The sequence below is a fragment of the Pelophylax lessonae genome (genome assembly GCF_965119305.1).
Source record: "Pelophylax lessonae genome assembly, chromosome: 11".
NCBI lineage: Eukaryota > Metazoa > Chordata > Amphibia > Anura > Ranidae > Pelophylax > Pelophylax lessonae.
Window position 1 is genome coordinate 154,482,797 of NC_138778.1, and position 16,249 is coordinate 154,499,045.

The window sequence follows — 16,249 nt, forward strand, 5'->3', positions numbered from 1 at the left end:
ACAGCTTCCTGAGAGGGAGGGAGGGAGAGAGAGACCTAGAGCGGACAAGCAGGCATGGTAAGTATGTTATGCTCACTGCATGTGGCTAAAGCAGCACATGGCACACACACACACAGAAAAACACACTTCCTACAAACGACGATGTCACTTCCTAAAATTATTTATTCATGTTGGAACACGACCAGCAGCTGGGGAGTAATGGCACGCCCAGCTGCTGTAAAAGACAGAGGGAGCTGAGGAAATAAAATCATATGACCTGAGCACTTTTGAACAAATATAAGGTGCAAAGAGAGCTTTTTAATTTATTTGCACAATACGGATCAATTTTAAAAACTTATTACATGTCAATAATGATTTTTACCTGTAGTATTCCTTTAAAGTCCAATTGCATGTTTTAATTATTAGTTTAAGTCAAGGTGCTGAATAAAGAAAGATTTTAAATTTCATTTTCTTGTAGGGGTTATTTTACCAGCGCGTTTCAGTGCCCTCTCAATCTTCAAATCACCAATGCTCAAATAAAAAACCCTCTGATAGGTATCAGCTACCTATTCCCATTGGTGCAGTCTATTCATTCCATCTAAGCTATGCTGTTTGCAGGGCCGTCTTTAACACAGGGCAAAAGGGGCATCTGCCCTGGGCCCAGTCATTGTTGTGGGGACCAAAGCAGCAGCCCCTTGAACCCGCACTGCCTGCAAATAGATACTAAGTGGATTTTGGAGGGCCCAAGAAAATATTTGCCCAGGGTCCAATCAGTAATAAAGACAGCCCTGGCTGTTTGGGCAAGGCAATAGATCTGGGTAATGTTGGGCATCATTCATCCAAGAAGAGGACAGTTTGTGGCAGAATAGAAGTACTGTGTGGGATAGCTCTGGATTACATAGTACATAGTTACATAGTAGTTAAGGTTGGATAAAGACAACAGTCTGTCCAGTTCAACCTTTGCAGGTGTGGGTGTCAGTGACGATATTTATTTCCCATATTCCTGAATTTTGTGTTCTTTGAGATGCACGTCCAAGAGTCTTTTAAAAGTATCAATACTCCCCGCTGATACCACCAATTGTGGAAGAGAGTTCCACATTCTTACCACCCTGACAGTGAAAAACCCCCTACGCAGCTTAAGGTTAAACCGTGTCTCCTCTAATCTCATTGTGTGGCCACGTGTCCTATTACACTCCCTGAGACTTAATAGTTTATTTCCTATGCTGGGATCGCCATTGAGTTACTACCATTTGTGGTAGAGAATTCCACAGTCTTGTAGCCCTTACTGTAAAGAACCCTCTGCGTAGCCTGAGATTAAAACACTTCTCCTCTAATCATATTGTATGGCCTTGTGTCCTCATGCAATATTTGTGACTGAATAGTTTTTTTTCTATGTTGATCACCATTGAGGTATTTGTAAATCGCTATCATGTCCCCTCTCAGGCGTCTCTTCTCCAGGGAGAATAAATGAGGTGCTTGTAAACTCTCCTCGTAATTAAGGTCCTCCAATCCCCTAATTAGTCTAGTTGCCCTTCTTTGGACTCTCTCCAGTTAAAGCAAATCCCTTCTGAGGACTGGTGACCAGAACTGGACAGAATACTCCAGATGTGGTCGGACCAGAGTTTTATAAAGTGGTAGGATTATAGTTTTATCTCTGGAATATATTCCCTTCTTTATGCATGCCAATATTCTGCCGGCTTTGGCAGCTGGAGCTTGACATTGCATGCTATTGCTTAGTCCATCTTCCACTAGGACCCCCAGATCTTTCTCCATCCTTGATTCCCCCAGAGGTCCCCCCCTAGTGAGTAGTTTGCATTTATGTTTTTAGCCCCTAAGTGCAATACCTTACACCTCACCACATTAAACCTCCCTTGCCATGTAGTTGCTCACTCTGTTATTTTGTTCAGGTCATTCTGTAAGATTTCTGCATCATGATGTAAAGTTAATGCCCTGCCTATTTTGTGCCATCTGCGAAAACTGAGATTGAGCTACAAAACCCGTCCTCTATATTATTTATGAATAAATAAAATCAGAATTGGTCCCAGGACAGAGCCTTGGGGGACCCCAATTGCCACTCCAGACCCTTTGGACACGCCCCTGTAACCAGTTTTCTATCCAAGAACAAACCTTGTGGTCAATGCATGCAGACCTTAGCTTGTAGATTAACCACTTTACCACCAGAGGATTTTGCTGTCTTACGTCTGGGCCACTTTTTGCGATTCGGCACTGTGCGATTTTAAATGACAATTGCGCAGTCATGCAACGCCGTACCCAAACAAAATTGACGTCCTTTTTTTCCCACAAACAGAGCTTTCTTTTGGTGGTACTTTTTGTGCTATAAACAAAAAAAGAGCGTTTATTTTGAAAAAATAACAATATTTTTCACATTTTTTTATATGAAATTCCCCCCCAAAAAAATGTAAAAATCAAATTTTTTTAAAATTTTGGGCCAATTTGTTTTCTGCTACCTATGTTTGGTAAAAAAAAATCACAATAAGCGTATTTTGATTGGTTTGCGCAAAAGTTATTGCGTTTACTAACTAAGGGAAAGATTTGTCATTTTTGGTTTTTTTTTTTTAAACGAGTAATGGCGGCGATCTACGATTTTTTTTGCGGGACTGTGACATTGCGGCGGACAGATTGGACCCTTGACTGACATTTTTGACACTTTTGGGGGTACCAGTGACATTACTGCAGTAATCAGTGCTATATATATGCACTGTTACTGTAAAAATGACACTGGCAGGGAAGGGGTTAATTTTATTGGAGAGGGCGGGGTTAATGTATGCCTGGTGCTTACTGACGTGTGTGGGGGGAGGTGACTGAGTGAGTCAGGGACAGATCGGATGTTCAGCTATGCTGAACACTGCGATCTGTCACTCCCTGTCACTTAGGAGATCCGCCCGCTCTGTTTACACAGGCGGGCGGATCTCCACACTCGATTCCCCGACGATCGGGGAAGAGCAGCGGCGATCGCCGCCGCTCCTCCCCTGGCCCGACTCCCGCTGTGACTGAAAACAGCGGGAGTGCGCGAGCGCCGCCTACAGGGGGAGGAGTCCAGCGACATAGGTCGTACGTCGCTGGACGATAACGAGCCACATTGCCGCAGTAGCAGCAATGTGAGCAGACCTAAAGTGGTTAAGAGTTTATGGGGAACTGTATCGAATTCCTTTAACAGTGAAGGAAGGTGAATATTGCAGATGTTCTTTTTTTACCCTGTCTGGGGGCCCACATTTAAAAAAAAAAAATGCCTGGGTTTGGGTTTTAATGGAAAATAAAGGAAGGGGGAACGCAGACATTTTCTTCTGACTTCTGACTCACCTCAATACTGTTGAGGAACATGCATGCAGCAGAATAAAGTCAGACCTTCATACTTATGCCAGGCCACTCAAAAAGTATTGAAGTCTTTGGCTTAGTGTGGCAGTCAGGCAACCAGTGCTTTTCCACATTCTTTGGGTCCTTTCACACGGTGCCCTGTCCGATGAGGTCCGTTCTGCTCAGTGGGGGGATCGATCCGCCGATCCCCGCTGAGCAGGCGGATGACAGCTCCAGACGAACCTGTCAGATCCCTGCTGTCCTCTATGGGGAGATCGGATGAGAACGGACTGCCTGATCCGATCTGCCAGACGGATGGAAAATAGGGTTTCCATCTGTCCTGATTTCAGGGACAGGATCGGATCGGAGAGCAGCGGGTGTCAGCGGACATGTCATGGCTTCCCCATAGGGATGCATGGATCATCCGATCAGGTCCACCTGAAAAACTGACTGGCAGACCGGATCGGATCACCCGTGTGAAAGGACCCTTTTAGTACAGGTTAATTTTCAAAACTTGTTACTTTTCAGCTTTTTTTAACCTCAAAGGTATTTTTATTTATCTTTCTCTGCCCACACAATGCCCAAAAGCCATAAAGAAGTTTATGCCTTTTTCATAAAATCATATTGCAATATACATTTGTTTTTCATTTCTAATTCAAGTAAATCAAGTCAGCTAAATATTCAAGAATTTAGCATCTTTGAATGTGATCAAACGGTTCATCAATCAACAAATCTACACATCTTTCTGGAGCATCTGTAAAATTGCATTCATTTTCAACCCATAATTATTTCAATCAGACAAGAAATAAAATTTAGCAAACATACATCTGCATACCCAAGACTTAAAATGTATCAGCTTTTTTTTGTAAAACACATTAAATATTGCAAACATTTTAATTTTTAACTTTATGAACTTTTTCATCGAATTATTGTTTTGCAACATAGTTCTATAGATATTGATAATATATTCCAAAATCAAATCACAATATCCATTGGTGGACATATAAACATTCATTTAAAGCTGTATCCAACAGCAACTAAATTTGAACTGTCACTAATCTTACTTGGACTTGTAATTTGGTTGCAACTTCATCACTTTTGCACTCCCTGGCTAGCCCCATGGGTCAAATTAATACATAGTAACATAGAATGAGTGATACAATTCTGTAAGAATTGAGTACACCCTCTGCAAAAGATGGTAAATTTGGTCTCTGACTGCTTCCAACAAATTTTGTCAGAAATGTCCTAAAATGTGGCCGATGGTGAATGGTATAGCCAAGTCTGAGTTATTCCCTTAAGAAAAGTTATTGGCATCAATTGGGGGCCAATTTTGTCGAATATCTCCAAACCGCTCTGAAGAAAACTAATGGGAGCCAATCACAAATTATTATTTATCAAAAGAACATCCTTTAGTTGTAGGGAAGTAAAAATAAAAAACTAAAATAATATGGTTGCATAAGTGTGCACACCCTTAACCACTTGCCGACCGCCGCACGACTATCTACGGCGGCGGTCAGCCCCTCACAGGCAAAGTGACGTAGGTCTATGTCGCTCGCCTGTGAGGGTTTAGGGAGCGAGCGCGCGCCGCCGGAGGCGCGCTCCCACTCCCGCGTGGTCACGGACCCCCCCGCGCGTGTGACCGGCGGACCCGATCGCCGCCGGCCACTCTGCGATCGGCGGGGGAGAGGGAGAAAGTCAGGCAGCTTGTGTAAACAAGCTGCCTGTCATTCTCCTCTCTGTATGAGAGCTGATCACATGGATCTACTATGTAGATCCATTGATCACTCTGCATACAGTTGAAGCCACAGCCAATCACAGTTAGAATCACGCCCCTAGGGACACACACAGCCCCTCCCTCTCAAATAAAGTTAACCCCTTCACTACCAGTGTATTTTTACAGTAACAGTGCATATATATAGCACTGATTACTGTAGAAATTTCACTGGTAACCCCAAAAGTGTCAAAAATGTCAGTCAAGGGTCCGATCTTTCCGCCGCAATGTCGCAGTACCGCAAAAAAAATCGCAGATCGCCGCCATTACGCGTTAAAAAAAAAAACAACAAAAATGACAAAAATCTTTCCCTTTGTTAGTAAACGCAATAACTTTTGCGCAAACCAATCAAAATACGCTTTTTGCGATTTTTTTTACCAAACATAGGTAGCATAAAACAAATTGGCCGAAAATATTAAAAAATTTTGATTTTTACATTTTTTTTTGGGGGAATTTCATATAAAAAAAAGGGAAAAATATTGCTATTTTTGCAAAATTTACGCTCTTTTTTTGTTTATAGCGCGTGATCAAAAAAATCGCACAGGTGATCAAATACCGCCAAAAGAAAGCTCTGTTTGTGGGAAAAAAAGGACGCCAAATTCGTTTAGGTACAGCGTCGCACGACCGCGCAATTGTCCGTTAAAGTCACGCAGTGCCGAATCGCAAAATACCCTCTGGTCGTTTAGCAGCCAAATCCTCCGGGGCTTAAGTGGTTAAACTAATACTTTGTTGAATCACCTTTTGATTTTATTACAGCACTCAGTCTTTTTGGGTATGAGTCTATCAGCATGGCACATTTTGACTTGGCAATATTTGGCCACTCTTCTTTGCAAAAACACTCCAAATCTGTCCGATTGCGAGGGCATCTCCTGTGCACAGCCCTCTTCAGATCACCCCACAGATTGAGATTCAGGTCTGGGCTCTGGCTGGGCCATTCCAAAACTTTAATCTTCTTCTGATGAAGCCATTCCTTTGTTGATTTGGATGTATGCTTTGGGTCGTTGTCATGCTGAAAGATGAAGTTCCTCTAAATCAAGGGTCTTCAAACTATGGCCCTCCAGTTGTTGAGGAACTACAATTCCCATCATGCCTAGTCATGTCTGTGAATGTTAGAGTTCTACAATGCCTCATTGGATGCGTAGTTCCGCAACAGCTGGAGGGCCGTAGTTCGAGGATCCTTGCTCTAAATGTTCGGCTTTCTAGCGGAAGCCTGAAGGTTTTGGGCCAATATTGACTGGTATTTGGAACTGTTTATAATTCCCTCTACCTTGACTAAGGCCTCTGTTCCAGCTGAAGAAAAAACTGCCCCAAAGCACGATGCTGCCGCCACCATGCTTCACTGTGGGTATGGTGTTCTTTTGGTGATGTGCAGTGTTGTTTTTACATCAAACATATCTTTTGGAATTATGGTCAAAAAGTTCTACCTTGGGTTCATCAGACCATAAACACATTTTCCCACATCCTTTGGGAATCTTCAGATGTGTTTTTGCGAAATTAATCTTTGGATCTTTTTCTTCATAATAAAAGGCTTCCGTCTTGCCACCATACCCCATAGCCCAGACACATTTCTTCTCGTCTTTTCATCAATTTTAGAGGGAAGTCCAGTTATTGGTAATGTCACTGTTGTGCCATATTTTATCCACCTGATGATTACTGTCTTTGCTGTGTTCCATGGTATATCCAATGCCTTGGAAATTATTTTGTACCCTTCTCCTGATAGATACCTTTAACAATGAGATCCCTCTGATGCTTTGGAAGCTCTCTGCGGACCATGGCTTTTGCTGTAGAATGTGACTAAGAAAATGTCAGGAAAGACCTACTAGAAGAGCTGAGCTTTATTTGGGGTTAATCAGAGGCACTTTAAATGATGTCAGGTATGTACTGACTCCTATTTTACATGAGTTTGAATGCAATTGCCTAATTCTGAACACAGCTACATCCCCAGTTATGAGAGGGTGTGCACACTAAGGGCTCTTTCACACGGTCCGCCTCCGTAGGCGGATGACAGCTCCGTCTCCGCTTGCAGTGCAGAGAGGGAGGTGTCACAGCCCCCACTGCTCTCTATGGGGGATCGGATGAGAGTGGACCGCCCCCCCCCCCCCCAAAAAGATTTCAGTTTGTTTTTCAACTGAGTTTTAAAGTTTGTAGGTCACATTAAATTTTATAACGTCACAGAAACCTGACATTTTAACAGGGGTGTGTAGACTTTTTATATCCACTGTATGCGTGTGTGTGTGTGTGTGTGTATATATATATATATATATATATATATATATATATATTATACACATATATTATAGACATATATCTATATACACAGTGTATTTATACTTTTATATATATAAGATTTTTAAATACTTTTTTCTGTTTTGATAATTAGTTTACCACTTACTACCTGCCCGCCATCAAATGAGGGCGGAGCGGTGTACCTATTATCCTGGGATGCTGTCATATGACGGCGCACCAGAACAGCCTCTCTTGCGCGCCTCCGGGGCGAGCAGAGCTGTGATCGTGACCGCGCCATGTTGCTAGGAAATGGTGCAATCCCGATCTCTGTAAAGAGTCAATGACATGACTCTTTACCCATGTGATCGGCTCTGTCCAATCACAGCCGGTCACATGTAAATGAGGAAGTGCCGTTATTCAGCTCTCCACGCCTTACAATGTCTGTGTGTGAGGCGAGGAGAGCCGATCAGTGGCTCCTCCTCATAGGGGACACAGGGAAATGTAATCAGGGCACTGATCATCAGTGCCCTGATTACACAAGAGTGAAATAAAATGCCATAACTGCCCACCATCAGTGCCCACAATCAGTGCCCACAATCAGTGCCCATAGTGCTGCCAGTCATTGCCCATCAGTGCCTGCTCATCTAGGCACTGATGGGCACTGACTGGCAGCACTATGGGCACTGAGTGTGGGCACTGATGGTGCCGCCCATCAGTGCTCATCAGTGCCACCCGTCAGTGTCCATCAGTGCCACCCATCAGGGTCCATCAGTGCCGCCTCTCAGTGCCCATCAATGCCGCCTCTCAGTGCCCATCAGTGCCTGCTCATCTAGGCACTGATGGGCACTGACTGGCAGCACTATGGGCACTGAGTGTGGGCACTGATGGTGCTGCCCATCAGTGCCACCCATCAGTGCCACCTCTCAGTGCCCATAAGTGCCACCTCTCATTGCTCATTAGTGCTGCCTATCAGTGCTCATCAGTGCTGCCTATCAGTGCTCATCAGTGCGGCATATAAGTACCTCCTCATCAGTGCCACCTCATCAGTGCCCATAAGTGCCACCTCATCAGTGCCCATCAGTGCCGCCTCATCAGCGCACATCAGTGAAGGAGAAAAATGTATTTATTTTCAAAATTTACTCACAGAAAATAAGAAAAACCTTTTTTTTTCAAAATTTTCTGTCTTTTTTCTTTTTTTTTTGTAAGAAATAAAAAACCCAGTGGTGATTAAATACCACCAAAAGAAAGCTATATTTGTGTGAAAAAAATTATAAAAATTTCATATGGGTACAGTGTAGCATGACCGCGCTATTGTCATTCAAAGTGTGAGAGTGCTGAAAGCTGAAAATTGACCTGGGCAGGAAGGGGGTGAAAGTGCACTGTATTGAAGTAGTTAATTAAATATGTATCTCAGAGCAGGGTCACACTGAGGCGGCACGACTTCGGGGGGCGACCTGTGAAGTCGCGTGCACCGCGACTTCGGCGCGACTTGCAGGGACTTCACATATTGGAAGTCTATGCAAGTCGCTCCGAGGTCGCCCCAAAGTAGTACAGGACCCTTTTTCTAAGTCGGAGCGACAATTAGAACGGGTCCTGTACTACTCAATGGACCGCTACCGACCGCGACTTGTCAGGCTGACGAGTCGCCTGACAAGTCGTGGCAGTGTGAATGGGCTCTAAATGTTTTTATTTGTTTTTTTATAGTTTACTGTGTGCTAATAAGCCTTTTCCCAGTTCCCATGTTCACATAATTGAAAAGTAATGCTGCACAGTAAATGGCTTATTATTTGGTCTATTCACTGATTAGGGTAGACAAGGACATTTTTACTTCCCATAACAATTTTTTTTTTATTAATGTAACTACAATATACAAAATTGCTGATTGCTATGGGTTACTTAATATGATAGATTTCAAGGTGTTATTCCAGGGTTCTGTATACTGTATTACTAGGCTTGACTTGGAAAAGTGTGTTCCTATGTAGCGCAGTTCAGGGCCAAGCACACAATTTATCATTTTTTTTCGTCTCTCTATTATTGGTGTTTACTAAATATCAATATCTTTCATAAAATATAACAGGAACACATTAAGACTATATCATGCACACATACTAGGTTAGGGTGTATTAACCTGAAAAAAAAATAGCTACAACCTGGAGCAGATTCCTAGAATCATTTATTTTAAAGTTAGTAATATATTATAAGCATGGTGACCTGCATACAGACTTTAGAACAAGATTATTTATTATCGCTATAGGCATATAGGTATGAGCGATTTTGCCCATGAGGGTAGGGTAAAGGAAATGTGTCCCTGAAGAAAAGAGTGTGTGTTAGTGGTTCACTTATGGAAACAGAAGACTTAAAACTATTGGTTGTCTTCTGTTGATTACTTGGCAACAGCAGCATGTACTAAACTAATGGTGATTTCTGTAATTTTTTCATTAGACCTACAGAACTGTAATTTTTCTTCTTTTGCGGCAGCTGAAAGTACACATGTGGCAGCTAATATAATATACATATATATATATATATATATATATATATATATATTTTTTTTATTTTTTTTTTTCAACCAGGTTATAATACATCAGGAAAAGAAAACTGTGGCAGTTTTAAGTACACAGTACACATGTGCCAGCTAATATATATATATATATATATATATATATATATATATATATATATATATATATATATATGTATATATACACACATATATATATTTTTTTTTTTCAACCAGGTTATAATACATCAGGAAAAAAAAACTACTGTATAGTATCATTTCTGCAATTTTTTCATGAGACCTACAAAACTGATTTTTCTTCTTTTGTGGCAGTTTTAAGTACACAGTACACATGTGGCAGCGAATATATATATATATATATATATATATATATATATATATATATATATATATATATATATATATATATATATTTTTTTTTTTTTTTTTTCAACCAGGTTATAATACATCAGGAAAAAAAAACTACTGTATAGTATAATTTCTGCAATTTTTTCATGAGACCTACAAAACTGTGATGTTTCTTCTTTTGTGGCAGCTGTAAGTACACACGTGGCAGCTAATATATTTTTAATATTTATTTTTTTTCAACCAGGTTAAAATACATCAGGAAAATAAAACTATTGCAGAAAGATAATTGTGATATATCCAATTATGTAAAATATGTACAGTACTGAGCACAGTAAAAGCCTCTGCATAATAGTTATCATCAAACTGTAAGGCAGCACCAGCAGAAAGTAGCCATTGTGAGGTTGAAAGACCACCATTTAATATAGAACATAGAAATGTATACAGTACAATGCAATAGATATTTCATTTTAAACAATGGCCATGTGCTACAACAGGCAGGGAGACAATAAAATGATTTAATTTATTAATGGTCCGATAACCACAACCCAAAATCAGAGCCTGACAGCTACATAACCTGTTTGCACAAAAGGTTTGTTGCTGTTTCTGTCTCTAATACCTCTGCCAGCCACCAGTCATTGAAACACCCATCTATACATCTATTGTTCTACTGAAATTCTGAATGTAAATCTCATTATCCTGCATATAGATGGAAAAATATATGCTAGTGATAGGAAGACAAATAGCATTATTAAGAACTTTAGACCTACTGTATATCAAATAGTACAGCCCATAAAATTGGTTCTTTGTTACAAATACCTACTGCTGCTTGTGTATGAGACACAATGAGGCCTCTTTATGTCTTCTATGCATTGAATAGAAGAAAGATAAACTATAGAAATACAAACAAAAATCTGATGTTACGAAATGATTGTGCATTCACGTTTCTAATATTCCGGACTGAGCTCCTAGTCAATCATCTAGTAATCTGACCATGATTTGTTAGTGGAGATGACATGCTTGGTGAGTAACTAGTTGCACCAGTTCACATATCTTGGTCAGTGCACTCGAAAGTCATCATCCATTTAAACTAAGAAAACAATGTGATCTTCTTAACCATTATAAAGATGGGATAAAGATGAAGAGAAGATATAGAAGAAATGTCTTCAATACATTAAATAGAAGAAAGATGAAATCTATGAAAAGCAAACCTTGCATATAAAAATTTAGCATTAGGAAATGTTGACGCATTCAAGTTCCTGATATTCAGAATTGAGGTTCGTAGTCAATCACCTACTAATCTAAACATAATTTGGTTGTCTAAATGACATGCTTGATGATAATTAATTGTACCAATTAAGGGATCTCATATTTCGTCCACAGCATCCCTAGAATTGGACAAACCAATGCATTTATCTTCCTAATATTTATGAAAATGGATTGTTATGCATTAAACAGAAGAAACATAAATGATATAAAAAAAGAAAATCTGGTGTCAGGGGAGGTTCACACATTAAAGTTTTTGATATTCAGGATTGAGCTTCCTAGTCAATCATCTACTAATCTGACCATGATTGGGTAGTCTCGATGACAAGCTTGTGAGTAATTAATTGCACCAGTTAACGGCTCACATATCTTGTCCACAGCATCCCTCTAATTGGAGAGACCAATGCATTGATCTTCTTAACCTTTATGATGATGTGTTTTTTTGGCTTCTATGCAATAATTGGAAGAAAGATAAATAGTATAAAAAATCTGGTGTTAGAATATGATCACACAATAAATTTTTTCATATTCAAGATTGAAGTCCTAGTCAATCGTCTACTAATCTGACCATGATTGGGTGAGTAATTAATTGCACCAGTTAATGGCTCATGTATCTTGTCCACAGCATTGCTTTAATTGGAGAAACCAAATGCATTGATCTTTTTACCCTTTCGAAGATATGTTTTTTGGCTTCTATGCATTAATTAGAGGAAAGATAAATAAAATTAAAAATCTTGTGTTAGGAAATGATCACACCTTAACATTTTTGATATTCAGTATTGAAGTCCTAGTCAGTCGTCTACTAATCTGACCATGGTTGGATGAGTAATTAATTGCATCAGTTAATGGCTCACTTATCTAGTCCACAGCATTGCTTGAATTGGAGAAACCAACACAAGATTCATATTTTGTCTTTTATGCATTAAATAGAAAAAAAAATTAAATAATATAACAAATCTGGTGTTAAGAAATGGCTATGCATTAAAGTTTCTGAATTGAGGTCCTGGTCAATTATCTACTCATCTATAAGATATAAAAAATGGTATTAAGAGATGATCACACCTTAAAGTTTCTGATATTTAGAATTGAGGTTCCCAGTCAATCGTCTACTAATCGGACCATGATTGGGTAGTCTAAGTGACATACTTGGTGAGTAATTAAATGTACCACGTAATGGCTCACATATCTTGTCCACAGCATTGCTTTAACTGGAGAAACCAAAGCATTGCTCTTCTTAATGTTTATCAAGATACATATTTTGTCTTTTCTTCATTAATTAGACAATAATTTAAAAATCTGGTGTTAAGAAATGACCATGCATTAAAGTTTCAGGATTAAGGTCCTTAGTCAATTATCTACTAATTTATTACATTAAAAAATGGTATTAAGAGATGATCATGCCTTAAAGTTTCAGATATTTAGGGTTGAGGTTCTTAGTCAATTATCTACTAATCTATACGATTAAAAAAATGGTATTAAGAAATGATCACACCCTAAAGTTTCTGATATTCAGGTTTGAGGTCATAGTCAATTATCTACTAATATATCAAATAAAAAAAAGTATTAAGAGATGATCACACCTTAAAGTTTCTGGTGTTCAGGATTGAGGTCGTAGACAATTATCTACGAATATATTGAATTAGAATATGGTATTAAGAGATGATCACTCCTTAAAGTTTCTGGTATTCAGGATTGAGGTTCTTAGTCAATTATCTACTAATATATTAGATTAAAAAAATGGAATTAAGAGATGATCACACCTTAACGTTTCTGGTGTTCAGGATTGAGGTTCTTAGTCAATTATCTACTAATATATTAGATAAAAAAATGGTATTAAGAGATGATCACACCTTAAAGTTTCTGGTATTCAGTATTGAGGTTCTTAGTCAATTATCAACTCATCTATTAGATTAAAAACTGGTATTAAGAGATGATCATGCCTTAAAGTGTCTGGTATTCAGGATTGAGGTTCTTAGTCAATTATCTACTAATCTATACAATTAAAAAAATGGTATTAAGAAATGATCACACCCTAAAGTTTCTGATATTCAGGTTTGAGGTCGTAGTCAATTATCTACTAATATATCAAATTAAAAAAAAAGTATTAAGAGATGATCACACCTTAACGTTTCTGGTGTTCAGGATTGAGGTCCTAATCAATTATCTACGAAAATATTGAATTAAAATATGGTATTAAGAGATGATCACACCCAAAGTTTCTGGTATTCAGGATTGAGGTTCTTAGTAAATTATCTACTAATATATTAGATAAAAAAAATGGTATTAAGAGATGATCACACCTTAACGTTTCTGGTGTTCAGGATTGAGGTCCTAATCAATTATCTACGAAAATATTGAATTAAAAAATGGTATTAAGAGATGATCACATCTTAAAGGATTGAGGTTCTTAGTCAATTATCTACTAATATATTAGATAAAAAAATGGTATTAAGAGATGATTACACCTTTAAGTTTCTGGTATTCAGGATTGAGGTTCTTAGTCAATTATCTACTACTATATTAGATAAAAAAAAATGGTATTAAGAGATGATCACACCTTAACGTTTCTGGTGTTCAGGATTGAGGTCCTAATCAATTATCTACGAATATATTGAATTAAAAAATGTTATTAAGAGATGATCACACCTTAAAGTTTCTGGTATTCAGTATTGAGGTTCTTAGTTAATTATCTACTAATACATTAGATAAAGAAAAATGGTATTAAGAAATGATCACACCTTCTAATTTCTGGTATTCAGGATTGATGTTCTCAGTCAATCATCTACTATTCTGATCATGATTGGGTAGTCTCAATGACATGCTTGGTGAGTAATTAAATGCAGCAGTTATTGGCTCACATATCTTGTCCACAGCAGCCAAGACTCATCAGCATACCTCTAGCTGGAGAAACCAGTGCCTTGATCCTAATTTCTTAACCAACAGCCTGGTGTTTATAAAACCTTTGGTGGATGGAATGAAATGCCATCCTATCATTTTATTTTATGGACCACAGTTGAGAGCATCAGCCCAACTGATCAACCCACCTGCTGCTGCAATGGTATGGTCCTGCCTCCAGCATGCCTGGACCATACCATCACCTCTAGGGGTGTATTCTTTATAGAAAATAAAGCAGAGAGAATCAAAATGGCATGTGAGTCCTTACCCCCATCTTCTTCATCGAAAGAGTTCATGCAGGGAAAATAGATAGCCAGAGCCTCGAACGATGCAGACAGGCTAAGCCGGCTCTGTGACCTCTCCATAAACATGCCCGGGGCTCCCCCGGGGTCAGAGGGGGGCTTCGGGAGCTTGGACGCCCCATTTTTCACTCGGAGCACTGCACGAGGCGTCTTGGCAGCTGTAGCGGGTCCCCGATAGGAGAAAACAAAGTCCCCCGATCACCTGCTGCACCCCCCAACAAGTGTCCCTCCTCAGCACAGCGCCGATCCTTGTAGATGGTTCATTCAGAGGCTGAGGGGGTCCATGCTGCTCCTTGGTCACCGATCCGGGGAATTGGAGCTCCTTTCTCCGGCTGGCTGCATGCACACAAATCCGCTGGCTGGAGCTTCATTCACAGAGAGATGACAGGAGGGGGGCTGAATGAAGTCATTATTAGGATGCGTCCTGTCCAATCAGAGGGAAGGGGAGGCGTGGTCAGTGTCAGAGCATCTCTAGGCTCGCTGGTACCATCTGAGTCATGTCTGCTGTGAAGACTGGGCTGGGGAAATAAAAGCCCGTTCTCTGCACTACAATTACCGGTGTGCTCACATCATCACACCAAATGCCATCACTAGGCGAATTTTTACATTTCTCTTATTTCTTTTATTTTATTTATTTTTATTACTAATGCTTGTTATTGGTTTTGTGCTACCCTAGGAATTTGTCACACCCCAGCTGCTTTAAAATTGCGACAAACAACACAAATTTTTACTATCCAACGCCTTTTACAGGTTACTACTTTCGATTTACAGTGCAGATCTGGTGCTAGAATTTCTGCCCATGAGCTGACATTCGCGGTGATACCTCACATGTGATAAAAATCGCAGTTTGACACACGCAGCCCCCTTTGCACGTGAGCACAGGAGGACGGGCCGCTTTACTTTTATAATTCATTCGTTCATTCATTTTTTACATTTTTTTACACTGTTGCTTTCATTTTTTTTAGCACTTTTTCACCTTTTTATCATAACCTTTATTCACTTCAAACTGTAGAGGGAAGCGCATGCAGACCTCGGGTAATATCGCTTTATTTAGGGACAAACAATACGGTAAAATCGCACTCACATTTCCATCCTTATTGCACAAGCATTTCGGCTTATCAACAGAAGCTCCTCGCTCCTCCCGTCCCTCCAGGTTGTTTCACTCCGGTCTCCTCTCTCGCAGCTACCGCCGCTATGACCCCACTCTCTCTTACTTCCTGCTCACGGCTCCCCCGCCGGGTCACTACGTATCGGTACTAGTGCGCCTGCGCACCAGTCCGCCGTTATACACCGCTGCAAGAGTGAGCCTAAGCCTCGGCCGAAGCTGTAAGCAGTATGGGGCTACGGAGTGGAGGGATCCACAGGGGTATACTGCTTCTGCTGGTTGCCACGGACAACGCATTTTGGAGGCGGAGCCTCCTTCTTCAGGTCCCACCTTGCTTCCTGCAAAACCTCCTCCCTATATACCTACATACCTCCAGCCCTAATTGTTCTTGTCGACTTTATTCACTTCAGCCCCGGAAGGTTTTACCCCCTTAGACCTCTTTCACACATGCTGTCCGTTTGTCCGTTTTTCATCCATCCGTTGACGGATGAAAAATGGACATCAATGCGTCTCTATGTAAAAAC

The 16,249-nt window shown here is 40.0% G+C and overlaps 1 protein-coding gene across 2 annotated transcripts in view; it reads right to left on the reverse strand.

The window, feature by feature from the left end:
* The window catches only part of RIMS4 (regulating synaptic membrane exocytosis 4), a 370,585-nt gene extending 355,735 nt beyond the window's left edge, over nt 1-14,850 (reverse strand). For both annotated transcript variants that reach the window (XM_082271765.1, XM_082271764.1), the window contains exon 1: nt 14,587-14,850. In XM_082271765.1, the coding sequence (XP_082127891.1) occupies nt 14,587-14,689 (103 nt within the window). In that variant the 5' untranslated portion in view covers nt 14,690-14,850. The remainder of the gene's footprint in view (nt 1-14,586) is intronic.
* Nucleotides 14,851-16,249: the final 1,399 nt, after the last annotated feature.